At 43.2% G+C, this 26,978-nt stretch overlaps 1 protein-coding gene across 2 annotated transcripts; it reads left to right on the top strand.

The window, feature by feature from the left end:
• The first annotated feature begins 718 nt into the window (after positions 1-718).
• LOC106580102 (transient receptor potential cation channel subfamily V member 4) lies at positions 719-26,978 on the top strand. 2 transcript variants are annotated; one of them, XM_014160768.2, is made up of 17 exons: positions 719-1,307; positions 5,031-5,114; positions 6,712-7,172; positions 10,522-10,706; positions 12,855-13,007; positions 14,303-14,443; positions 21,873-22,171; positions 22,358-22,537; positions 22,804-22,962; positions 23,147-23,239; positions 23,589-23,662; positions 24,158-24,323; positions 24,424-24,490; positions 24,598-24,908; positions 25,203-25,330; positions 25,431-25,561; positions 25,699-26,978. In XM_014160768.2, exons 2-17 carry the CDS (start codon positions 5,106-5,108, stop codon positions 25,815-25,817), a joined length of 2,676 nt encoding a protein of 891 aa, XP_014016243.1. In that variant the 5' UTR covers positions 719-1,307; positions 5,031-5,105; the 3' UTR covers positions 25,818-26,978. The 2 variants fall into 2 exon arrangements, with proteins under 2 accessions (XP_014016243.1, XP_014016246.1); XM_014160771.2 differs by lacking the exon at positions 5,031-5,114 and having other exon boundaries at positions 720-1,307.

Below are 26,978 nucleotides of genomic sequence, written 5' to 3'. Positions count from 1 at the left end.
CCAACCGGCCTCACAACTGCAGACCACGTGTAGCCACGTCAGCCCAGGACCTCCACATCCGGTTTCTTCACCTGCGGGATCTTCTGAGGGGGTGCTGAGTAGTATTTCTGTCTGTAATAAAGCCCTTTTGTGGGGAAAAACATTCTGATTGGCTGGGACTGGCTCCCCAGTGGGTGGGTGGGCCTCCCATGGCTGCACCCTTGCGCTGTCATGTGAAATCAATAGATTAAGTCCTATTTTCTATTTATTTAACCCTTATTTTAGCAGGTAAGGACTGAGAACACATCATTTAAGCAACAACCTGGGGAATAGTTACAAGGGAGAGGAGGTGGGATAAATGAGCCAATTGTAAGCTGGGGATGATTAGGTGACCATGATGGTATGAGGTCCAGATTGGGAATTTAGCCAGGACACCAGGGTTAACACCCCTACTCTTACAATAAGTGCCATGGGATCTTTAGTGACCACAGATAGGACACCCGTTTAACATCCCATCCGAAAGACAGCACCCTTTTTCGACCAGAGGAAGGGGTGCCTCCTACTGGCCCTCCAACACCACTCAAGCAGTTTCTGGTCTCCAATCCAGAGACCAACCCTGTTTAGCTTCAGAAGCAAGCTAGCAGTGGGATGCAGGGTAGTATGCTGCTGGCAAATGAATTTATTTCATTGACTGTAACTCAGTGAAATCTTTGAAGTTGTTGTATGTTGCGTTTATATTTTTGTTCAGTTAGATACATTTATGGGTAAAATAAACAGGTCAAGTTGTTTTGTGATCCATTTGGGGTGCGTCTGGGTTACTTTCTGGCGCTTTTCAGACTGAGTTATTACTGTAGCCTATCTGATTTAGACGGCATGTGATTATAGACAATTAATGGAGTTAGGAAAAACTCCATTAGAAAGAGTTTTGTAGTTTTACAAACAAAAAAAGTCCTCCTGTGGGACTGATGTTAAGAGTAGTCACTGTACCGTTAGTCCCCACACAAACACTTTTAATAAAGCGCCCCTTGTTTAGGTGGGCGGTGAGTTGGATGCGTGAACATGGAAAGCAAAGGACTGAGGTATGATGCTGTAGCAATGTGTAAATTTAACTGGGAACACTGCCTGGAGAGTTGAATAATGACTGGACTAGGCTACACGCGAAATCAGATCACCAATTTCTTCAAAATAGTTGAAGAAAGAAGTAACTAGGGTACTAAAGTCGGGAGGAAGTCGATCCAAATGTTTTGTCCACAAACTTTTTAGAACTTTTCCTATCGTTAAGAATGAAAAACTGCGCTGCACAAAAGGTCCATTGATTACAGGACAAGGTAAGCACGAACACGTTTTACCCCATTAAGGGTTCCTATTTTCAACAGAGAGTATTTTGTGTTGAACTATGCATTTCATATATTTAGAACTGCATTTGAAGAACACTTTATGAAGGTATCTACCATATTGTGCCCATTCTATGTGTGCTATTTATAAGCTTTCCGTTTCTGTGTCGTTTAAAATCGGTTTTGTACACCAGCTTCAAACAGCTGAATATACAATATTTCTGGTTATGGAAAATATATGTCATAGTGGTTTAGATGGTAGGCCTACAATGATTCTCTTCACAATGACTGTTTGTTTTGTCACATAAACTGAAATTAGGCGAACTATTACAATTTTTGCAACCAGGCAGAGCAATTTCTGCATAGTGCATCTTTAATTGCTTTTTATTAGAATTTTTCTATTCAGATTTGGGTAAAAACGCCAAAATATACAATTAAATGCAGAAATCGCTCCGCCATTTCCTAGTTGCTAAAATTCTAATAGTTCGCCTAATTTCAGTCATTGTATAGAGAATCATTGTACCATCTAACCCGCTGTGAAATATATTTCCATAACCAAACATATTTGTATATTCAGCTGTTTAAAGCTGGTGTACTAAACCGAAAGTAAAATACACAAAAAACGAAACTTCGGAATGGGAAGCATAGAAATAGCACACATAGAACATGTTTACCGCGTCTTAGACTTGCTTTCAACGGGAATGAAAGATCTACAACTCACATTTCTATGTGAATTTGCTCGGATATCCCGAAATGTTACATATTGTAGCTTTAAGACATTGAGGTTATGAACATATCCTCTGCTGTCAGGCAATCATCCACATGAATGTGAAACCTATTGTAGAGTTGGGGGCTGTGGTTAAGACAATAGTGGAACTTTTTTTGTTGCTAACCCCCATTTTCCCACGACCATATTTGCACCCGGACATCCCCCAGTGGTCTGGATCATATCCACTACATATCCACCAAGCTGTGTCTCTAAGGGGATAGTTATCCTCAGTCTGACCCTGCTGATCATTACTACTACCAATATGTTGGAGGAGTGTGTGAATGTGTGGAGACTGATGAAGGGAGGACAGCTCATAGTAATGGCTGGAATTGAATTAATGGAAGGGTATACATTTTGTATTTGACACAGTTCCATTGCATTAATGAGCCTGTCCTCTGATTTAAAGGCCCAGTGCAGTCAAAAAGTTGATTTCCTATGGTTTATATATATTTCCACACTATGAAGTTGGAATAATAATATGAATATGTGCAATTTATAATGATCCCCTTTTAGTGTAAGAGCTGTTTGAAAAGACTGCCTGAAGGTTCAGCCTGTTTTCGTGGGATGGAGTCTTAGCCTTCCATGGTGACATCACCATGTGGTAAATTAGTTAATAGACCAATAAGAAAGAGAGTTACACACTTCTTTGCCAATAACAGCACATTTTCAGTTTTTCCATCCCCACTCACACCACTCCCATTCAGTCCTAGCATAATTCTTGCTTGAAGAAGCTGCTAAGAAGCCATTTTTGTTTCTTTTTGACCATTTTAATTGAAAACGATCACCTTAAGGTACTTCAATGTTACCCAGAAATGCTTTGATATTGAGATAAAAACGTCTGCATTGAACCATTAAATCGAAGCCAGCTTCCACTGGTGTGAACACACAATAGTATTCGCTCCTGGTTCTGGACTCATTCTTTGTTTGAACTCAACAGAGTAGTGTCAAAACACGCCTGGTGGATGATTCGTTAATTTGTCACCCCTCTGTTTGGAGAGTTTATCAAAGAAAGCCTCTCTTCATCCTTTCATCTTTTCACCCTCCACAGTAAAGTCTGTTAATCCTATTTGTTGGAGTGTACGAGAGGCACTCTGTTTCCCCTGACTGGATTGCAGTCTCTCTATTTGTGTTGCTCCTCTTGGAGGAAGTTTACATGTCAACCCCATGTTCTGTCAGAGAGAGTTGTCAGAGTGAGCATTCTACAGCCAAGGACATGCTACAGTTTATGATGTTTGTAGTTGATACCAAGGATGTACTGTATAACTCACTGTTAAAGGAATGCCTAGACAAGGTGACTACATCCTGGGGAATCCAGAATGATGACATAACATTGCTATCTCTGTGTGTGTATGTGTGTGCGCGTGTGTGCAAGTGCATGCATGTGTATCTCTGTGAAACACAAGGTGTTGCTGGATTTGTCATAGTAAAGGCCAGACACAGCCCGCAACTGTATGGTTGATTTTGATAGGAGTCCTTAACTTGGGTTTCCAATGATTCCCCAACAGGATACAGCTTGTTTTGTACAAAGCGACACCATATATACAAAAGTATGTGAACACCCCTTCAAATTAGTGGATTTGGCAATTTCAGCCACACCTGTTGCTGACAGGTGTATAAAATCGAGCACACCGCCATGCAATCTCCATAGACAAACATTGGCAGGAGAATGCCCATACTGAAGAGCTCAGTGACATTCAACATGACACAGTCATAGGATGCCACCTTTCCAACAAGTCAGTTCGTAAAATGTTTGCCCTGCTAGAGTTTCCCCGGTCAACTGTGAGTGCTGTTATTGTGAAGTGGAAACGTCTAGGAGCAACAACGGCTTAGTCGCAAAGTGGTAGGCCACACAAGCTCACAGAACAGGACCGCCGAGTGCTGAAGCACGTAGCATAACATTTTTTGTCCTTGGTTGCAACACTCACTACCGAGTTCCAAACTGCCTCTGGAAGCAACGTCAGCACAATAACTGGTCTTCTGGAGCTTCATGAAATGGGTTTCCATGGTCAAGCAACTGCACACAAGCCTAAGATCACCATGTGCAATGCCAAGTGTTGACTGGAGTGATGTAAAGCTCGCCGCCATTGGACTCTGGAGCAGTGGAAATGCGTTCTCTGGAGTGATAAATCACGCTTCACCATCTGACAGTCTGACGGACAAATCTGTGTTTGGTGGATGCCAGGAGAACTTTGCCTGCCCGAATGCATAGTGCCAACTGTAATGTTTGGTGGAGGAGGATTAATGGTCTGGAGCTGTTTTTCATGGTTTGGGCTAGGACCCTTAGTTCCTGTTAAGGGAAATCTTAATGCTACAGCATACAATGACATTCTAGGTGATTCTGTGCGTCCAACTTTGTGACAACAGTTTAGGGAAGGCCCTTTCCCGTTTCAACATCACAATGCCCTCGTGCACAAAGCAAGGTCCATACAGAAATGGTTTGTCGAGATCGGTGTGGAAGAAGTTGCCTGGCCTGCACAAAGCCCTGACCTCAACCCCATCGAACACCTTTGGGATGAATTGGAACGCCGACTGCGAGCCAGGGATAATCGCTCCAACATCAGTGCCCAACCTCACTAATGCTCTTGTGGCTGAATGGAAGCAGGTCCCTGCAGCATCACCGAATGGAAAGCCTTCCCAGAAGAATGGAGGCTGTAATAGCAGCAAAGGGCGGACCAACTCCAAATGAATGCCCATGATTTTGGAATGAGATGTTCGACGAGCAGGTGTCCACATACCTTTGGTCATGTAGTGTATGTTTAGTAACCAAAAGATCAACCAGAACATACATTTTGCCCATAGTGACAAATGGAGCTTCCCATGGATTGACTGTGGTCTAACCTCTACTTACTCTGACACCCTTCTCTTTCGTCACGCTCTCCTGCCAGTCAACCAGTCTGTATTAATGCTGTTAATAAATACCGCATTTTTTTGTTTTTCCGCTTACACAGGACCCACCCCCATGCTCCAGCGTCACTTCCAGTTTCCCCTGAAGAAGAACTCAGCACCTCAGCGTGACATAAGGGATGAATGAGGTACGGAGGGATTAAGGGACCATGTGAATAGAACCCAGGACCCCAGGAGAACACATATGGGATTTGCCCTTTACAATCGCAGGAGTCATAGGTCTTTACCAGCTTTCTGTTTCTGTCATCCCCGAGTAGAAAATGCACCATTAGCGGTGTAGCCATTCAGAATTTTTCAGGTGGTGGTTGCATGTGTTCCCTACTTGAAAAGGCTTCTGGGCCGTGGCCATTAAATGTTAAATGTTTTGCAACACAACGTTGTTTTTTTTCTTCTGATTGAACCAGGTAGTTCCCTCTCTGTTTTAGTCAGTTTAGCATCAGCAAAAGAAAGGGAGATACATATTCTGTAGCGTTACTATAATGTAGTAATGGGTTACTTGCGTACAGTGCCTTCAGAAAGTATTCACACCACTTTACTTTTTCCAGATTTTGTTGTATAACATCTTGTGTAGATCGGCAACGATCTACACTAATATATCTTGACTAGATAAGTAATCTCACCCCCTGAGACAGTACATGGTAGAATCACCTTTGGCAGCGATTACAGCTGGGAGCCATTTTTGGGGTACGTCTCAAGATATTTGCCCATTATTCTTTTTTAAATTCTTCAAGCTCTGTCAAGTTGGTTGTTGATCATTGCTAAAAAAAAAAACATTGTCATGTCTTGCTGTAGATTTTCAAGCTGATTTAAGTCAAAACCATAACTAGGCCACTCAGAAATATTGTTGTCTTGGTAAGCAAATCCAGTGTAGATTTGCCCTTTTAGGTTATTGTCCTGCTGAGAGGTGAATTCGTCTCCCAGTGTCTGTTGGAAAGAAGAGAAAATACTTTGGAGAAAATACTCAGTCATGGGAAAAGTGTATCTGAAGTCATCCTCTGTTGTGTTCTCTGTCTGGTCAGTAAACTGGTTGGAAATTCAGAGGCATCCCACTCTGTTCTCCTACCCCAAATGGAAAATCTGGGCACCACTACCATGCGCTGGTCTTGAGCCAGTAATGGTCAGGCAATGCATTGCTCAATATTTACAGATGACGTTCCCAGGCTGCTAGCGGCTGCAAATGGCTGACTGGTGGACATTCTGTGCCAGCAACGCAGCCCACAAGATGAGCAGGATGCCAGAGCTCTGCCCACACACATCTGGGTTGCAGTGCACTACATTTGACCAGGGCCCATAGGGTATTACCCCCGTAGTGCACTATAAAGGAAATAGGGTACCATTTCAGCCCTGGCTACTTCAGGATCAAGGGTACATACAGGAGAATCACTTTCAGACATACATTTTCTGTTTCTTGAAATACAGTCCAATCACCCAAAGGCTCATTTTATTCAAGTGACTTTGTCGTGCAATCAGTGATAGTTGTTCAGGGTCCTGTTCATTAAGCACCAGATGGAAGAAAACAGACTGAAACAGGAACCTTTTTATTCGTTTTCTGTGGCAAAAATATTTTCCGCTTGTGTGCCCAAATGAACACGACCCAGGTCATTCACAGTTGAGTGAGACCAAATACAAGGTTTATGATTGGACTGCTAAGTTTCTTTCCCGTGCCTTTGACCTATGACCCAGATGGAGTTATAACCTGTGTATTTTGCTATGGTGTTTTTTTAGGACCGCTCCCCTGCCACTCTATTGAGAAGGTGTCGCATCGCCATGACAGAGACGGACACGCTTCACTCGGATGCGAACAAGGCTGCCCTGTCCTCGGGCTCAGGGGAGGGAGGAGGAAGTGGGGAGGGACAGCCTGATGCCGATGGTACCTGTCCTGATCTGTCGGCACTTGCCGACCTGTTTGAGAGTGAGGAGGGCTCCCAGTCACCTCAGGACCCGGCTCCGGACGTCGACCGGCCAGGCCAACTGCAGCCAGGGGACAGCCGACAAAACCTCCGCATGAAGTTCCATGGCGCCTTTAAGAAGGGCATCTCTAACCCCATGGACCTGCTGGAGTCGACCATCTACGAGTCACCCGTGGCGCCCGGCCCCAAGAAAGCCCCCATGGACTCTCTCTTTGACTACGGTACCTATAGGCACACCAACAACAAGAAGCCACGCAGGAAGAAGCTCCCACGAGGGTGAGGAGGGCCCTCTGTTTTGAAGTAGATACGTGACTCATTTGTCACGGTGGCTTTCATGAGTCTATGAGCAGAGGCATGCAGAGGCATAGATTGTTGAACAACATGTGGCGTTAGAAGCAGCATAGTAGATCACTTCTGGGGTGTAAATGTGACCGACTGGGTTCGAACTCGGTTTCTCCTGCATGCCACAAGACTGTGTTAACCCCCTGAGCTTAAAGCCTAGGCATCGGCTTGGAGAGTGAACGCAAGTCTTCAGGTGTCAGGCAAGGTTGTTTATCACACAATTGTGATTCACCCGACTATCTCTGTTACACAGACCACGCCATCGGGTTTGTACTTGGAACCAAAGGTTGTTAGTCATGTTTAACACCTCACTCTATAATATCAAGGACAAATTCCCCTAAGAGATGGTCTGGGTTATAGATACACAAAAACTGTCTCTATGATTGTGGCTATATATTTCTACCATATAAGAGATTTCCCCTAAAAATGTTGATCAAAATTGGCTTGGTTTCTGAGCTGAGAGTTGTATTAATATTATATTTTACTTTACATTGCCGTTTTCATTATTAATCAAAGGCTTGGCTTGGAAAAAATGGCTCATTGCAAAAATATAGAAACTCCTTCAACTGCCACTGTTTAGTCACAGAGGTGTGTCCCTCTCATGTGGAACTTCGTAAACAGAAGGGCTAGTCAGAGGGACGTTCAGTCATCTAACAGAGAGTGTGTTGTTGTTTCCCTCCTCACAGCCGTTGAGGTAATATTTAGGCTGGAGCTTGTTCCCGACTACCTGTTTCACAGTGAGGTCTATTTATTGAGTAGTTCAGTAGAACTTCGACAGCAGTTCACTTTATATGGTTTAACTTTCAACTTTATTTCTAGGCTACAACTACTGGTAACACTTTACGTAGTCTACAGGTATGATGAATTATGATGGAGTTATAATGCATTGTTAGACTTGTCATAAGCATATATGACCCCCATATAATATATTTTTATCATCGTGTTATGATCCTGACTAAATACCAGCCATTTTGAGTGTATTGAACATTTGCTAGAGAGACAAAACATATAAGCCTCATAATAAGATATTAAAAAGGCTCATATATGCTTATAACAAGTAATAAAGCATTATTTTACTGTTGGCTTTAAATAAAGGTTTGGCCCAGCTGCCATTCTTGACCCCCACTGTTTAGTCCCACCACCTGTAGGCCTACTGACGCCAGAAGTCACCATTAACAAATCATCCAGTAATCAGCCGCCATCTTTCATTTCGGATCAGTAATGTAACACTGAGGGATTTCTGTGACCCTACCAATGATGTCTATAAACACTTAGAGTATGTGTTATACACTGAGTGTACAAAACATTAGGAACACCTTCCTAATATTGAGTTGCTCAACTTTTTGCCCTCAGAACAGCCTCAATTCGTCGGGGCATGGACTCTACAGTACAAGGTGTTGAAAGCGTTCCACAGGGATGCTAGCCCATGTTGACAGTTGTGTCAAGTTAGCTGGATGTCCTTCTTGTCATTCTTGATGCACACTGGAAACTGTTGAGCGTGAAAAACCCACTAGTGTTGCAGTTCTTGACACACTCAAACCGGTGCGCCTGGCACCTACTACAATACCCCGTTCAAAGGCACTTAAATATTTTCGCTAGCCTGTTCACCTTCTGAATGGCACACATACACAATCCACGTCTCAATTCTCTCAAGGCTTAAAAATCCTTCTTTAACCTCTATGGGCTAGGTGGGACGCCTACTCAACAGCCAGTGTAATCCCGTAGCGCATTATTCAAATACCTCAAAAATGCAAAAACTTCAATTTTTCAAACATATTACTATTTTACACCATTTTAAAGACAAGACTCTCGTTAATCTAACCACACTGTCCGATTTCAAAAAGGCTTTACAACGAAAGCAAAACATTAGATTATGTCAGCAGAGTACCCAGCCAGAAATAATCAGACACCCATTTTTCAAGCTAGCATATAATGTCACATAAACCCAAACCACAGCTAAATGCAGCACTAACCTTTGATGATCTTCATCAGATGACAACCCTAGGACATTATGTTATACAATACATGCATGTTTTGTTCAATCAAGTTCATATTTATATCAAAAACCAGCTTTTTACATTAGCATGTGACTAGCATGTGACTAGCATTCCCACCGAACACTGCCGGTGAATTTATTAAATTACTCTCGATAAACGTTCACAAAAAGCATAACAATTATTTTAAGAATTATAGATACAGAACTCCTCTATGCACTCGATATGTCCGATTTTAAAATAGCTTTTCGGTGAAAGCACATTTTGCAATATTCTCAGTAGATAGCCCGGCATCACAGGGCTAGCTATTTAGACACCCAGAAAGTTTAGCCTTCACCAAACTCCGATTTACTATTAGAAAAGTTTGATTACCTTTGGTGTTCTTCGTCAGAATGCACTCCCAGGACTGCTACTTCAATAACAAATGTTGGTTTGGTCCCAAATAATCCATTGTTATATCCAAACAGCAACGTTTTGTTTGTGCGTTCAAGACACTATCCGAAAGGGTAAATAAGGGTGGCGAGCATGGCGCATTTCGTGACAAAAGAATTCTAAATATTCCATTACCGTACTTCGAAGCATGTCAACCGCTGTTTAAAATCAATTTTTATGCCATTTTTCTCGTAAAAAAGCGATACTATTCCGACCGGGAAAGCCTGTATACGTACAAAGAGAGAGAAAATAAATACATCTCGTGCCCTCGTGCACGAGCGTGAGTCTCAGAGTACTCTGACCAGCCACTATCCAAACGCGGTAATGTGTTTCAGCCAGAGGCTGCCTCGATATCATTCAGCTTTTTCCCGGGTTCTGAGAGCCTATGGGAGCCGTATGAAATGTCACGTTACGGCAAAGATCCTCAGTCTTCAATAAAAAGAGCCAAGATGAACAACAACTTGTCAGAGAGGGCGCTTCCTGTTTGGAATCTTCTCAGGTTTTTGCCTGCCATATGAGTTCTGTTATACTCACAGACACCATTCAAACAGTTTTAGAAACTTTAGGGTGTTTTCTATCCAAAGCCAATAATTATATGCATATTCTAGTTACTGGGCAGGAGTAGTAACCAGATTAAATCGGGCATGTTTTTTATTCGGCCGTGTCAATACTGCCCCCTTGCCCTAACAGGTTAACCTGTCTCCTTCCCTTTATCTACACTGATTGAAGTGGATTTAACAAGTGACATCATAGCTTTCACCTGTATTCACCTGGTCAGTCTATGTCATGGGAAGACAGGTGTTCCTAATGTACACTCAGTATATGTGAGTATATGTATGTCAATGGTCCCTACATAGTAAGACTGAGACGTCCTGCAATGAAAGTCTGGACCCTCCGGGCTTGGACCCACCCAAGGTGTTGAAGGTGTTTAACCGCATGCTGCTCTTCGATGGCGTGTCACGGGCCGACCCAGAGGCCCTCTCCGGCCTGCTGGAGTACCTACAGGGTCACGAAAAGAGGCTCACCGACGAGGAGTTCAAAGGTGAGACAACCCCATTGGTGGTGTGGTGGGTGGAGCCCCGTGGTGCCAAATATCTCTTGTCTCAGCTTTCACAGCCAAACGCAGAAAGGTCGGAGGAAAAGAGAGAAAGTGTGTGTTTGTTGAATTTAATTTTATTTAACCAGGCAAGTCAGTTAAGAACAAATTCTTATTTACAATGATGGCCTAGGAACAGTGTGAACAATTTTTACCTTATCAGCTCAGGGATTCGAATCTAGCAACCTTTCGGTTACTGGCCTAACGCTCTAACCACTAGGCTACCTGCCGCCCCAAGGGGTGAGGCTTAAGGGGTGGGACTAAGATAGCATCAGAACTTTATCTCAAACATGTCATATCTGGCCTCCCGAGTGGCACAGAGGTCTAAGGCATTGCATCGCAGTGCTAGAGGCGTCACTACAGACCCGGGTTCCATCCCAGGCTGTGTTGCAGCCAGCCGTGACTGGGAGACCTATGAGGCGGCCCACAATTGGCCCAGCATTGTTTGGGGAGGGTTTGGCCGGCCGGGATGTCCTTGTCCCATCGCGCTCTAGCGACTCCTTGTGGTGGGCTGGGCGCATACACGCTGATTTCGGTCGCCAGTTGTACAGTGTTTTCTCCAACACATTGGTGCGGCTGGCTTCTGGGTTAAGCGAGCAGTGTGTCAAGAAGCAGTGCGGATTAACAGGGTCGTGTTTCGGAGGACGCATGGCTCTCGACCTTCGCCACCTCCCGAGTCCGTACAGAAGTTGCAGCGATGGGACAAGACTGTAACTACCAATTGGATGTCATGAAACAACAAAACATCTCACATCTGTTACAGTTGCCTTACTAAAGAAGAAGCATTACTTTTTAGTCCACTTAGCCCTGTGACTAACACCTTCAGTAAATGTGTCATCCTTGAGTTTTGTCATGACTTTGTGTATTGATAATAGGTATCGATGTCTAAACAGACCTTTTTCTGCCCATAGGGCTTCAACTCTTTGGCATGTCCTGTGACTTGGTTATCTGTCTCTGACTTCTCAGTATTCCACTGTCCTCTCTTCCCTGTTGTTCTTGGCTCCATAGAGCACGTGTCAAACTCATTCCACGGAGCGACGAGTGTCTGTGGGTTTTCACTCCTCCCTTGTACTTGATTGATGAATTAAGGTCACTAATTTGTAAAGAACTCCTCTTAACTGGTTGTCTAGGCCTTAATTGAAAACCACAAGACCTGCAGACACTAGGCCCTCCATTGAATGACTTTGACACCCCTGCCATAGAGTAATGAGAAGGAAGCTATTGTGATGTCAGAGATTTTGTTCTGCCAAAGGTGGGTCCAAGGACAGCTTCCTGTTGGCAGTGTGTGTGTGTGTGTGTGTGTGTGTGTGTTTGTGTGTGCTTGCTTTATAACAGAGAGCAGAGAGAAATCACAGCAAACTGTCTCCTTCTGGGAAGAAAATGACTAAAGTGGGCTTGACAGACTACATGAAAAACTCAGACTAAAAGTAAACAATAGAAGCAGACAATTTACTTTACCACCACGTTTAGTTTGGCTGTTGTTTGGCCTGGTTTTGAGGCATTTTCATGTTTAGTGAAATGTCTTGCTTGCTTCCCTTTCCTTTCTTATTTAATCACTAACGATTTATCACCAGTTTTTACTTTTTCAACAAACATAAAAATGTTTTCTGTGTCCCTAACGTCTTTCTCTTCTCTCAACTGGCAACTGTGTTTCAGGTGATTTGTTGGAAGTTCCTCTCTAAGCACAGTTCTGTGTATCATAAAGTTCACCTGTACTGCAGCACAGTGAAAAAGCATTTGCTTCAAATTGGAGGGTCTTGCTCCATCTGGGGAAAGGGAAAGGGGATACCTAGTCAGTTGTACAACTGAATGCATTCAACTGAAATGTGTCTTCTGCATTTAACCGAACCCCTCTGAATCAGAGAGGTGCAGGGTATATTTCAGAAATGCATTTCATTACATCGTTTATTAGGTGATTGCTTATGAACTTGGCACTTGGTGTCGCCCTGGCTGCAAGACCGTTTGTCACATGAACAATGTACCTTGCTGCCTCAAGATTTTTTTAAAAGTAATTTTTTTATGTCCAGAACTATACATGTACATGTGGTTTCTGAGTACCCCTCCCCCCATCAATTTGGTTTTATTTTCTCCCAGAACCTTCTACAGGGAAGACATGCCTGCCCAAAGCCCTTCTGAACCTGTACAGTGGTCAGAATGACACCATTCCTATGCTGATGGACATCGCAGAGCAGACAGTCAACCTCCATGAGTTCATCAACACGCCCTTCAGAGACGTCTACTACAGAGGTAAACTCTCTTCACATTTTAGCCCCTAAAAACACCAGGGTCCTGTTCAATAGGTACCACATAGACTGAAATGCTCACTTTTGGTTTCTGTTGTGAACCTTTATAAAAAATATTTAAAAAATTGTGCGCCCTAATGAACACAACCCAGTACTGTATTAACCAGTCATTTGACTAGGATTGAAGTAGATTATTTCAAACTTGGACTGTGTTTATAATTTGATATTATCACAGATAAAAGTACCTACCTGAAATGTAGGGCCTACTATGCACACGTAGCCCAGTACTACTTCCATGAAGGTAGGCTTAATAGAGACGCCCTTACCTACACGGAGTCCTCCACTGCCCCTTCTGCACAAAGAGACCACACATCCTAGTCTCCGGCCCAACACAGGGCTGCTCTATGGGGCTTCTATTTCCAGAGGAAGGCTGGATGATGTGGCTGTTACACCTTCACAGCTTGCCTTCACAGCTTGGAAACAGCAGTGCAGCACACCTATTTCTTCCATCCACTGTCTTAGGTCTAAGCACAATAAACTCCCTGTCTAAAAAATTTTGAAAAAAAATTCGCTCATCACACACTATGTCAGCCACTTTAAGATTTGCTGTTAGAATGGGATTTCACACTTTTGCCAGGATATCTCACATTCCGTGCGTCTGAAATTACTCCCTATGTTGTGCACTTTTTTTTCTCCATAGGGCTCTGATCAAAGGTAGTGCACTATATAGGGAATAGGATGCCATTTCAGACACAACCATAGTCCACCTCCACACAGTAATGAAGTAGTAGACAGATGGTGATTTCTGAGGAGCCCATGGCAGCCATATGGCCTACTTACTGTTGGTACAGGTCCCCTTTAATGAACATACAAGCCAGAAGGAATGTGTTTATGTCTGTATGCCTGTGTGCCATGACTGTTCACAGATTTGACACTGCAGCAGAACCAAGCCACCTTTGTTGACCATAAAAATAAAACATTTATTGATGAGATACAGGGACTTAGTGAATGTGGTATCACCTTAGTTACGACAATACCATTGTTGAAATGTGGATAAGAGAGGAAAGCGGTTGACCTTCGACCCAGTCTTGGAATGGAGATTTTTGCGTCTTTGTCCGAGACCTCTAGTCAATGCACCTTTCCTCACTCCTGAAGATGGGACTCAGCAGACAGTGAGAGACCAAACAATGCAATAAATCCACTGTAGAGTTCAATCCCTCTCAGGCAAGCCTGGAATAGAGAATAAAGGAAGGATCTAAGAATCCCAATGTGTTGACTGACTGTTGTGTGGTTTGACAGGCCAGACAGCGCTCCACATCGCCATTGAGAGGCGCTGTAAGCAGTACGTGGAGCTGCTGGTGGAGAAAGGGGCAGATGTTCATGCCCAGGCCCGCGGACGCTTCTTCCAACCCAGGGACGAGGGGGGCTACTTCTATTTTGGTAAGACACCATAACACTAGGATCAGATCTGATCCATTCTTCTGTCTACAGAAACCGCAAGATTCAGATTTGAGATTCAATATTTTCAATATTTTGAAGTCCTCAGTCATCAGGGGCTTAAAGTGGCAGAACATTAAGTGTAGGAGTATAGTTTAAAACCTCTTAGATTTAAAGTCCCCTGTTTAGGGGGCCTGCATGGTCCTGGTACCGGTTCTGACTGACATTTTTGCTTATAAATCGTCCCACGGACACAGTAGTATGTTTTTTGTGCCTGTGTGACTTGGGATGTGAAATCATAAACCATTTGAAGCTGGGATTTCTCTCCTACCATTTCATTCGCTCTTCCAACTGTCCAACTCCTGGCTGAACCCTACGTCAAAGCCACTGACAAAGCGCAGGCCTGCAATCAACAGGTCACTTCCTGTTGAACGTGGAATGAGGCAGCGCTCGGTAAATTGGTTTGGAAAGTTTGAAAGTGTCTGAAAAGGTGTTCGATTGGAAAACCTTGGTTATTAGCTAGCTACTGTACCTTTTTGATTTTGGATCCCGTGACACGGTTGGCATCAGTTGCTGGGACCGCTGCTATCTGTCCAGGGATCCTGACGACCAAGGGTCTGATGATGAGCTGCTTGGTATAGCAGCTAACCTAGCTGCTACTGTTAGCTGCCTATCAAGCTAGAGGGGTTTCCTTGAGGACTTGAACGCAGCCCAAAACGCGATTAGCCATTGTGACTGGGACCGCGGATTATCCCAGGCTTGTGGTTGTCTAGATTCCTATTTTGTTGCTGTTTCCATCTTCCCTGCGACCGGCCCTGTCTGGAATTGCAGGGAGTAACAGCGTAGCCTTCGTTGCTACCATGACAAAGACCAAAGCCGGTGGGAGTACCGTTGAGGACAGTGGTGTCTCTATCACAGGTGAAGGATCTTTTAAACAAACAGAAATAGTTCTACAAGCAGTTGTTACAACAACAAGAAAATAGCTTCAAGTATTGTGTTCAAATACTAGTGCAGTTAACTAATAAAATAATGGACAACTTGAGCAGAGAAGTGCAGGACCTGAAGAACAGTTTGCAATTCTCACAGGGTCAGCTAGATGAGTTTAAGCAGGAAAACGGCAAGATGGCAAAAATCGATAAGTCATTGAGAGAGGACATTAGTTCTATATGTGAATCCATGATAATCTGATTTCTCTGGCATTGTTATCTCGAGGGACAATCAAAATGGAACAACATTGTTCTAGATGGAATTGCAGAATCTACACATGAGATCTGGACGGAGTTTGAGGACAAAGTGAGGAAAATGATCTCAGAGAAACTGAAGACGGACCACATGAAGATTGAGTTAGAATGCGCCCACAGGACTGGAGAACCCAACACCGGCCCAGGTGACAGGCCCAGGTTGATAGTCGTCAAGCTCCTGTATCAAGACTCAGATGCAGACACAGGAGGTGGATAGTATGAGTCTCTGAGTTAATTATAGTACAAGGGGCAGGCAAAAGGTAAGTCAAGGCAGGCAAAGGGTCGTAGACCAAATCCGAGTCAGGCAGGTACAGGATGGCAGGCAATCGGTAGGTCAAGGATGGTGTCATGAGGATCAAAGAGAGCGCCCCCCCTCTCTCTCTCCCACCAGAGAGGAAGGGGGGAGTTGGGTCGGTTTTATGACTTAACGACCAATCGTAAATGTTTTCTAACTCTCTCCCTCTGCCTCTCAGTATCCAAGAATGGAATGTCTGAGTGGTATAGAGAGATTCAACATCCAAAAGTGGATAATGAAACAATATTCCTAACATAAAGAATGTGGGAAATGGTCGGTGGGGATACAAACAATGATGATGTCATATCATTTGTGATTTTGTGGTATCATTAAAGATGTTATAACGGAAACATTGTAACTTTAAGAGCTTTCACAATGTATATGTCAGAGTCTAAATGTTGTAAAACTCATATGATTAAATATGAAACTATTTTTGAGAAGATGAAATGTGATTTTATCCTTCTAAATGAGATAATGTTTTTTCATGTAAAGTTTTACCCAGTTAGTAACCACGCCCACTTGAGACATTATGCCAAAAGGATGGAACACCCCTTATTCCAGAGTGCTTATAAAATGACTCCTAACGAAATTTACATTAGACCAGAAAATGTGGAGTCGTGGTTACACAGGGAAATGGTTGCAATTTAAATACAGACCAAGGGCGGCAGGTAGCCTAGTGGTTAGAGCGTTGGGCCAGTAACCGAAAGGTTGCTGGCTCAAATCCCCGAGCTGACAAGGTAAAAATCTGTCAAACTGCCTGAGCAAGGCACTGTTCCCCGGGCAACGAAGACATGGATGTCGATTATGGCAGCCTGCCGCACCTCCTTGATTCAGAGGGGTTGGGTTAAATGCGGAAGACACATTTCAGTTGTAGGTATCCCCCTTTCCTATACAGACGGTAAGCTGGATGTCACAAATGGTTTAAAACTACTAGACCAGAAAGAGTAGAGCTATGGTTAGATGGTAAAATGGTTAGACTCTACCAGACCAGAAAAGGGTAACTCAACAGAGAGAACAAGAAGAAGACTAGACATGCAGCTCTGCATGTAATGTATTCTAGGAAACTCAACAGAAGACGAGAAAAGAAGAACATTTCACTATCAAATGACCATTGGAACGTGTTGTATCCTGTCTAACGAACACTTCCAGCAAAGAATGCTACTACTACAACTACTAAGGACATGGTGACCTCTGGTGGACAACCAGAGACTTACACAACCAGACTTTCTTTCAAACTATTCGTCACATACTGATTGGGTGATTTCAACAGAGAGAGATGACAAAGACATAGAAGCATAAATATATACATTGCATTTCTAAATCCGAATGAGCGGTTGTTTGGGTGCTAAATATCAATATTTACGATGAGCGTATTATTCAACTGTATGTACGATAGTTGAATTCCTTTGTCTCTTTCCAAGCCGTTATATCGGGTTAGTCTACCAAGGACCTTTCATTGCATTGTTAGTAATCAACGTATAATCGATCCTGTGTGTGTGTTTGTAATTCTGTGTAGTTAGTTAGTTAGTAAATAAATAATTAGGCCAATTTGTGTATCGCTGAGTCATCATTTAGACTAGGGTTCGTGCAGATTTAACGGATTATGTGACATTCAGAATGAGACTGATATGAGGTAATAATAATTAATGGATGGCTAAGATAACGATTTATTCTGATATTCTTGAGTTAATTCTGGAAACGGTAACTCATTAAACAAACTTTTTCCATGGTGCCCCAAGATTGCTTGTGAGTTAATTGTTACATGATGAATGTAATCATCGTAATAATTAAACATAGTTCATTAATTTTATAAAATAATCGTCATCGCATTAATGGTACCAACGTTACGACACAGGCAAAGAGTCGTAATCCAAATCAGAGTCGGGCAGGTACAGGACGGCAGGAAGGATCAGGGTCAGGGTCAGGACAGGCAGAAAGGTCAGGGGAAGAGTAGGAAAAACAAAAACTAGAGCACAGGAAACACGGCAACATGCTGGTAGGACGGGACAAGACAAACTGGCAACAGACAATCAGAAACGCAGGTATAAATGCACAGGGGAAAATGGGAGCCTGTAATCTGGTTCAGGTTATTAATCAACCTACCAGGGTGTTTACTAACACTACAGGAACAAGATCATTCAGGTCTTGATCACATTTTTAATACTGTACAACTCTGAACTAAAGCTGTATCCGTACCCATTGGATGCAGTGATCACAATATAGTGGCTATATCTAGGAGAACCAAGGTTCCAAAAGATGGGCCTAGAATAATGTATAAGAGATCTTACAATTTTTTTTGCTGTGACTCTTATGTGGATGATGTAAAAAATATTTGTTGGTCTGATTTGATTAACAAGGAACATCCAGACGCTGCACTTGATGAATTTATGAAATGTCTTTTTCTAATTGATGATAAACATGCACCTGTTAACTGACTGGCAGCTTCAAACTGACTGGCAGCTTCATTAAATAGTACCCGCAAAACACCAGTCTCAATGTCAACAGTGAAGAGGCGACTCCGGGATGCTGGCCTTCTAGGCAGAGTTCCTCTATCCAGTGTCTGTGTTCTTTTGCCCATCTTAAGCTTTTCTTTTTTTTGGCCAGTTTGAGATGTCTTTTTCTTTGCAACTCTGCCTAGAAGGCCAGCATCCCGGAGTCGCCTCTTCACTGTTGACGTTAAGACTGGTGTTTTGTGGGTACTATTTAATGAAGCTGCCAGTTGAGGACTTGGGAGGCGTCTGTTTCTCAAACTAAACACCCTAATGTACTTGTCCTCTTGCTCAGTTGTGCAATAAAATGCTAATTAATTACTTAAAAATCATACAATGTGATTTTCTGGATTTTTGTTTTAGATTCCATCTCTCACAGTTGAAGTGTACCTATGATAAAAATTACAGTCCTCTACATGCTTTGTAAGTAGGAAAACCTGCAAAATCGGCAGTATATCAAATACTTGTTCTCCCCACTGTAGATTCAATGGTTGTAAAGGTGGCTATTTGAAGAATCTCAAATATAAAATATATTTTGATTTGTTTAACACTTTTTTGGTTACTACATGATTCGATATGTGTTATTTCATAGTTTTAATATCTTCACTATTATTCTACAATTTAGAAAATAGTAAAAATGAAGAAAACCCTTGAATGGGTAGGTGTTCTAAAACTTTTGACCGGTAGTGTATTTTACCGGTAGTGTTTTTTATAAGGTGAAATCTTATAGTTAGTGATTTTATAATTTGATGATACTATATTTAGAAAGCATATAAGTCATTTCAAGCCTTATTCAAACAGTTTTGTTGAATAGGAAATACGTCATATGAAATATTTCATGTTTTCATATTTTTATCATATTTGCACTTGAGCTTGTGTCCTCAAAAGTGACTCCACCTTAGCAATTTCTAACTTTTTTACCAGAAAGGTGAGATTTTAGCCTTTCCTGGAGTATGCAGTGTTGCTAGTTATTGTTTATGTTCCTCTCATGATAAATAATTACTTTCGGGGATCACGTAGTTGACATTTTAGATTACATGTAGTTACATTTAAGAGTTAAGCACATGATGATACTTCATATATGTTCTATTTATGGTAACATTCATGCCCTAGCATTGTATTATTGAACTTTGGCAGTAGTTTGATACTGTTAAAGTCATATTCTATTCCTCTTGGTTTTTTAATAACATGTCTGTAGTTTTACATGACAGGCGCCTGGGTTCCCGACACTGTGAGGTCATGTCAGTGTATCTTAAAGCAGTGCACTTGAAAAATGGTTTTCTAGCTACCTCAGTGTGCCTTTATTTTACATGCCCAGAGGTTTGGGCTACAAAGACTGGATCGCTGCGCAGTTGGATAACTTGGAGTACTATACCACTACTATACCACTGTTAAGCATCTTTTGGAAAATGCTCTCAGTTGCCATGGTAAGCAGCGGTGGAAAAAGTATCCAATTGTGATTCTTGAGTAAAAGTATAGATACCTTAATAGAAAGTTACTCAAGTAAAAGTGAAAGTCACCCAGTAAAATACTACTTGAGTAAAAGTATTTGGTTCTAAATATACTTAAGTATCAAAAGTAAATGTAAAAGTATAAAAAAAATAGTAATGTACAGATACCCCCCAAAATGACTTAAGTAGTACTTTATAGTATTTTTTACTTAAGTACCTTACACCACTGATGGTAAGATTAAGTGACATTAGAGCCCACCCTTCCCTTTTTACATGGCAGGTTTGGGCTGGGAAAACACAGTCAGAACAGTTCGCTAGGCTAATGATAAACTCATATAACCACCCAAAACTAGTCTGAAGTCATATCATCAGAAATGTCATTATTAGTAGTAGGCTTCTCCAAAAAAGAAAAGAAAACAACGATGTCACAAGTTCAACAAGTATTTCCGAACAGTTTAATGAAAGGTGTCTGTGTCTTGCTGCTGAAAAAAAAAACCTACATACATACTTCCCTTCAAATGGGCGAGCTGCCTCTGTTTTGCTGACCTCACCGAGGTTGCTGGTCCATTGACAGAGAGCCTCCAAATAAAACGTGCCACTCCATATTGCTCTCTGCTAATTGGAGAGTATCCCTCCAACTCTCATCCCTGAACCCAACATCCCACTACAGGTGTAGGATCTTAATTGATCACCCTGTTACAGGAGAACTTTCCAACAATGCAGGAAATGTAAAACTTGTAGTGTATTTGAGGTTTAAAAATGTCCACTTTGAAATTTCAGACTTGATTTTCCCTTAACGAAAAATGTATCAACCCGTACAAAAATGGCCATTAATTATAATCCACATAATAATTCACATTTTCTGTTGCTGCGGGATTATTTTCCTGTTGTAGCAAACTGGCACGAATGAAGATCCTCCGGAGTAGACTAGCCTACATCCCATTCACCTCAACAGCCCTTCCAGCCTCAAGTTCAACAAACGAATACCATTTTCACACTTTCCTGTTGACCCGAACTAGACTGTGCTGACTGATATATCATTTTGACATGGTATTTTCTGGCACTGTGTTTGCAACTATGGTGAATGCTTTACCAGGCCAGTGTAGAAACCTACAGCTCTGCCTAGGAACGTGAAAGGGATATAAAGGAGATACATGCAAAAGACAGGAGATTTGAGTATGCAATTATTTCCCAAAGAAACTCACTACTGCCATTGTTGTTGTATTAATGCGTTATGTTCCATCCCACGAGGGATTATATCCAGTTGCACGAAGTGCGACTGTCATTCCCAAATCATTCCAAACACCTGGCGTGTGTGTGGCACAGTGCAAGTCATTCACTCTGGAGCTTTGCGCTAAGGTAACCAGGAAACCTGGCAGAGGGGCGACAGCTAATGTGATTTAGCGCTTACTCCAACACTCCACGAGCACCCGTGCAAATCCATGAAGAAGAGCATTTCCCATGCGAGGTGACAGGGTAATCTGTCACCCGTGGCAACGGCTCGTTTTCAGTAGCTGCTTTTGGCACACTGGTTTCAATGCACAGGCCCCTCCTTCAGATAAGTAGTACTAATTGTGCCCTTTTCGTTGCAAGGTTTTAAATCCAATCTTTGATCCACTTATAGGTAGGCTTAGCCTGATGACTCACACTAAATTCTTCCGCCGCTCTGTTGTTCGCTACATATTTTTGTCTGCCACGTCCATAGGCCCGGTGTAGCGTTTGGCCTGAGTAAGGAGTCTGGGTAGCCAGGCAAAGATAGCCTTCAAAGACATGTTGAAAGTGGTTTGCTGTTCCATATGAACTTACATCACTTCCCAGAGTGGAAAGAGACTGCCTGAGTGCCAGTTGGGCAGGGTTTGCACTTTTGGGTCTTTTCTATTGCTTCCGTTGTAAAATGGGATCCCCTTGATTGATGTGATTGTTGCTGTGTGTATCTGACTGTATCTCTTTGGCCAGGCGAGCTGCCTCTGTCGCTGGCAGCGTGCACCAACCAGCCAAACATGGTGCACTACTTGACCGAGAACGCCCATAAGAAGGCTGACCTTCGACGGCAGGACTCGCGCGGCAACACAGTGCTACACGCCCTGGTGCACATCGCCGACAACACCCGGGACAACACCCGTTTCCTCACCAAGATGTACGACCTGCTGCTGACCAAGTGTGCCAAACTCTACCCAGAATGCAGCCTGGAGGACATTCTCAACAACGACGGCATGTCGCCCCTTATGATGGCAGCAAAGCTGGGAAAAATTGGGGTGAGAACGAACTCATATATCACGTGCATGAGGAATCGTACTCTTAACGGGATAGTTTGTGTAACACATGGAAATGCTATGGTGTGGTGCCTTGTTGGATTATGTATTGTATTATTGACAGAAGATATAATCACATGCATTGTAAAACAGACAATAAAGGTCAGCTTTTGTTATTATTTCTCCCAGGTTTTCCAGCACATAATTCGCAGGGAGATCAAGGACGAGGAAGCGCGTCACCTCTCACGGAAGTTCAAGGACTGGGCGTACGGCCCCGTGTACTCCTCCCTGTACGACCTCTCCTCACTGGACACCTGTGGAGAGGAGGTGTCCGTGCTGGAGATCCTGGTCTACAACAGCCGCATCGAGGTGCGTGAAAGCCTGCTTGGATAAAGCCTTGACTCTAAAGCTCTGGGAGCTAACGCAAGTCTACAGTCTTTTTTTTTGTGGCTGAGATTGTGAGGTGGGATGGGCAGACAGAGGCCAAGTGTGGACTTTTGCCTTTTTACCTGTAATAGATTTGTTTACCTGAGATAAAGGGAGAGCCAGCATGGTAGGAAAGATGGAGTATGATTTCTCTTTCACACCAAACTCTCTTCCTATCATTATTGTGAGTTTTCCTGCACTGTCCGTAGAACCGCCATGAGATGCTGGCTGTGGAGCCCATCAACGAGCTGCTGAGGGTCAAGTGGCAGAAGTTTGCTGCCGTCACCTTCTACATCAGTGTTGTCTCCTACCTGGTGACCATGATCATCTTCACTCTGGTGGCCTACTACCGCCCATCCCAGGGAATGGTACGTACATGACCAACAACTTAAATACAAATACAACAAATATATGCACTTATTCAATGTCGGTTTGGATGAAAGTGTCTGCCAAGTGGCATTTATTATTATTATTATTATTATTATTGTGTATTGTGCAAACAGTATGGGTGCCATGATCAGCAACGCTTTAACTCTGTTTGTCCCTGCCCAGCCTCCGTACCCTTACACCACCTCCACAGACTATCTGCGTCTGGGAGGGGAGGTTATCACCTTGGGCTCCGGAGTCTTCTTCTTTCTCACCAACGTAAGTCTGCAGCCCGCAGCCACTACATCTTCTCTCCGGTTGAACCATCCAATCAGAGTTACAGCTTTGAATGTTGACTCTACAATGAACAACTTGTTTTTAAAGAGGCCTCAAAATGTGTACACAAACACACACTTTCACTATAAATCTTCGATCTCCCCTGTAAATTGATCTTGTTTCTCTCTCTCTCTCTCTCTCTCTCTCTCTCTCTCTCTCTCTCTCTCTCTCTCTCTCTCTCTCTCTCTCTCTCTCTCTCTCTCTCTTCTTGTGTCAAACACCAAAACTAAAATACAGTATGTTTGTGAGCAGCCATTACCCAAATCTCTCTCTCCCTGTCCCCTCTTTGTAGATTAAGGACCTCTTCCTGAAGAAATGCCCCGGGGTGAACTCTCTATTTGTCGACGGCTCCTTTCAACTGCTCTAGTAAGACTCCAGCTTCCCCCTCCTTAACCTTCTCCTCCCTTGTAACACCCTCTGACTTGTACCCGAGGCTAATTTATCATCCTCTCTTAATTGAGTCTTCTATTTAATTCCACATTAAAGCCCCCCTTTTCCTGGCACGTTTTATAGTTTACATCTTCTTTTAATTAAACTCACGATCCCAACAAAGAGCGGAGGATGTTGAGCGCCACTCCGAAGGGTGTTTTGTTTGCATCATTAGTGCTGCATCTGCGAGAGTCCGTTAAATCCCAAATGGCATTCCTGTGTACTGGGAATGTTCTTTGTATCTAACATGTAGGAAAGGAGAAGGATTATTGCTGTTTCCTGGAATCTGAACACCAGGGCCATTAGGGTACGCTGAATCGGAAATTAAAGCGGGTTTCTTATTGGACAAGTTCAGTTAGTACCTAGGCGTTTCGGTCCATTTTCTTCAATTTTGTGCCTAATGAACACGGCCCAACTCTCCTATATCTCTAGCTTCATCTACTCTGTGCTGGTGATAGTAACTGCGGCCCTCTACCTGTCGGGTATCGAGGCCTATGTGTCTGTGATGGTGTTTGCGCTGGTCCTGGGCTGGATGAACACTTTATACTTCACCAGAGGCCTGAAGCTCACCGGCACCTACAGCATCATGATACAGAAGGTATCGACTCTTTCATCCATCACATTGAATTTGAAATCAAAATGGACTAATTGGACACTAGTCACCTGGTCACAATTTATCCTTATTCCTTGGCTCTCAGATTCTCTTCAAAGACCTGTTCCGGTTTCTGCTGGTCTACGTGCTCTTCATGATTGGATACTCGTCAGGTACAGTGTCCCCTACTGCACACTTCTTCTCAGCAGTCTGTCGACCAGTTGAAACAGAGGAGAAACCTACCTTATCATCTCCTCCTGTTTCCCATGTCAACCCCCAGCTCTGGTGTCCCTCCTGGCGGTGTGCCCCGGGCCTGACGAGGTGTGTCCGGAGGAAGGCGGCTGCCCCACCTACCCCCAGTGCCGGGACACGGACACCTTCAGCAACTTCCTGCTGGACCTGTTCAAGCTGACCATCGGAATGGGTGATCTGGACATGGTCAGCAGCGCCCAGTACCCAGCTGTCTTCCTCATCCTGCTGGTCACCTACATCATCCTCACCTTCGTGCTGCTGCTCAACATGTTGATCGCTCTGATGGGAGAGACGGTGAGCCAGGTGTCCAAGGAGAGCAAGAAGATCTGGAAGCTGCAGGTGAGTGAGGAGAACAGCTGATGGACAGCTAGGTTCCCTATGCGGCAAACACTATTCATTAAAGCACACCGCAGGAAATGTTGTCACGGAAAACAAAAATAAACATTTATTATTGGAAGTCCAGGTAGTCCCTCCCTGTTTCAGTCATTTTTCTTACGTTTGGTACCTAGTGAATATGACCCTGGGAACCTCTGGTGATGGCCTTATGCACAGTGCATCCTCTAGTTCACGGTCACATTAGTATGTTATGAAAACCATTATTGCATGTTGGTTGGCGTTATGTTTTAACAACAGTGGGCTACGACAATCCTGGACATCGAGCGCTCCTTCCCTGTGTGTCTGCGGAAGTCCTTCCGGTCCGGGGAGATGGTGACAGTGGGGAAGAACTGGGACGGTACCCCTGACCGCCGCTGGTGCTTCAGGTACACATGCTAATTTCACTGAACTCTCACCCCTCTCTGCGTCAGAGAAACGTGTCTGATTGGTAAGTCAGGTGCTAAACATCTTCTGTGGTCATTTCAGGGTGGACGAGGTCAACTGGTGCCACTGGAATCAGAACCTGGCCATAATCAACGAAGACCCGGGCAAGAACATAACAGAGACCCAGCAATGCTCTGGTACAGTGCATCAAACCGTCCGTGGACTGAGGAGAGGTGAGACTCTTTTACTGCGTTCTCAAAAGAAATGCACTGATGCATACGTACAGTTCACCAAGGCAAATACACAGTGTATAAGGGCAAGCCAAAATCACATCAGCCAACATTTTACTTTCTTTCCCCAACCCATGTAGATCGCTGGTCCACGGTGGTGCCACGGGTTGTGGAGCAGAATAAAGGGCCACGACCACGAGACCTAGTACTGGAGATGGAGCCACTGACCCCCAGACACAGACCCTGTGCAGAGGGCTAGAGCCCAGCTAGGGCTATGGCCCAGCTCTGGGGGCCTCCAGGAGCCCGGGTCCTTAAGAACACCCTGCTGATCGGAGGTACTCAGACTGACAAAGAAGAGTTGGGCCACAAAGTTTGCCACTTTGCACAAAACTCTGTTGGCTTGGGATTAGAACCAAAGATATGTACAAAGTATTATAAGGTAATAGAAAGGATTTTAGAAAAGATAGGAATGTAGTGTACGGTCAAAGCAAACCATTCATTTGTTTATCAAATGCTTTTTTTATTAAACTTGTTGTGAATGGTGGTCATAGCTCTGATGATAAGTATCCTCTACCTTGGGGGTTTTAACCCAGGAGGAAGGACCCTCGGGAAGCTGTTACCTGACAGAATGCCATGCCTTCAACTTGCAACATATCCAAATGTGTGTTTTCAAGAGTTGATCATAGATGAGACATATGTGGATGTGATCTATTGGGAGACTGCTGATGAAAGTATATCGGACCTCTGTATTTAAGAAACCTTGCTCAGGGAGTTCAAGAAGGCCAAAATATTTATTATATTCTTACACATATCCTTGTTGTTTTTAGTGTCTGGAAAAAGAACTGAGAGGAAGTGATTCAAGTTCAAACAACCATTTTGGGATGGGATGTTCAGGCACAATATGTACTGTCTGTATGTATGTAGCTATGTACTAAATGACCAAAAAAACTAAAGCTAGCTTTATATGGCTCACCGTTTTTCATTTCCATCAGTTTAGTCCTGTTGATAGTCCGAAGCACAGGGCCCTAATTTTATTATTCATGCTTGGATAGGATTGCTTTGATCATAACTGTAATTTTTACTTGTTTTATGAAGTGTGTATATCATTGCAAAGCATATCCAAAAACAAACAAACACTGAATTGATTTGTTGAGAGGAAGATATATTCTCCATAACAGTATTGATGTGGATTTATTAAGCGTTGGGTGTTATACCAAAATGAAAATATGCCTTCAATTAAAACTGGAACAATTGCTACTGATCCAACATCACCCAGAGAATGGTTTTGAAGATGCAAGCTGTTTTTCCATCATGTTTTGTTGAGGCCTTTTGATTCATAACGGACATTAGCATCCTATGTGTTTCAAAATGTTTTTATTTTATTTTATACAATTCCTAATAAATTTTGCAACAACGTTAA

The sequence above is a fragment of the Salmo salar genome, chromosome ssa20 (genome assembly GCF_905237065.1).
Source record: "Salmo salar chromosome ssa20, Ssal_v3.1, whole genome shotgun sequence".
Lineage (NCBI taxonomy): Eukaryota > Metazoa > Chordata > Actinopteri > Salmoniformes > Salmonidae > Salmo > Salmo salar.
Note: the sequence above shows the minus strand (reverse complement) of the source record. Positions and strands in the feature narration are given on the sequence as shown.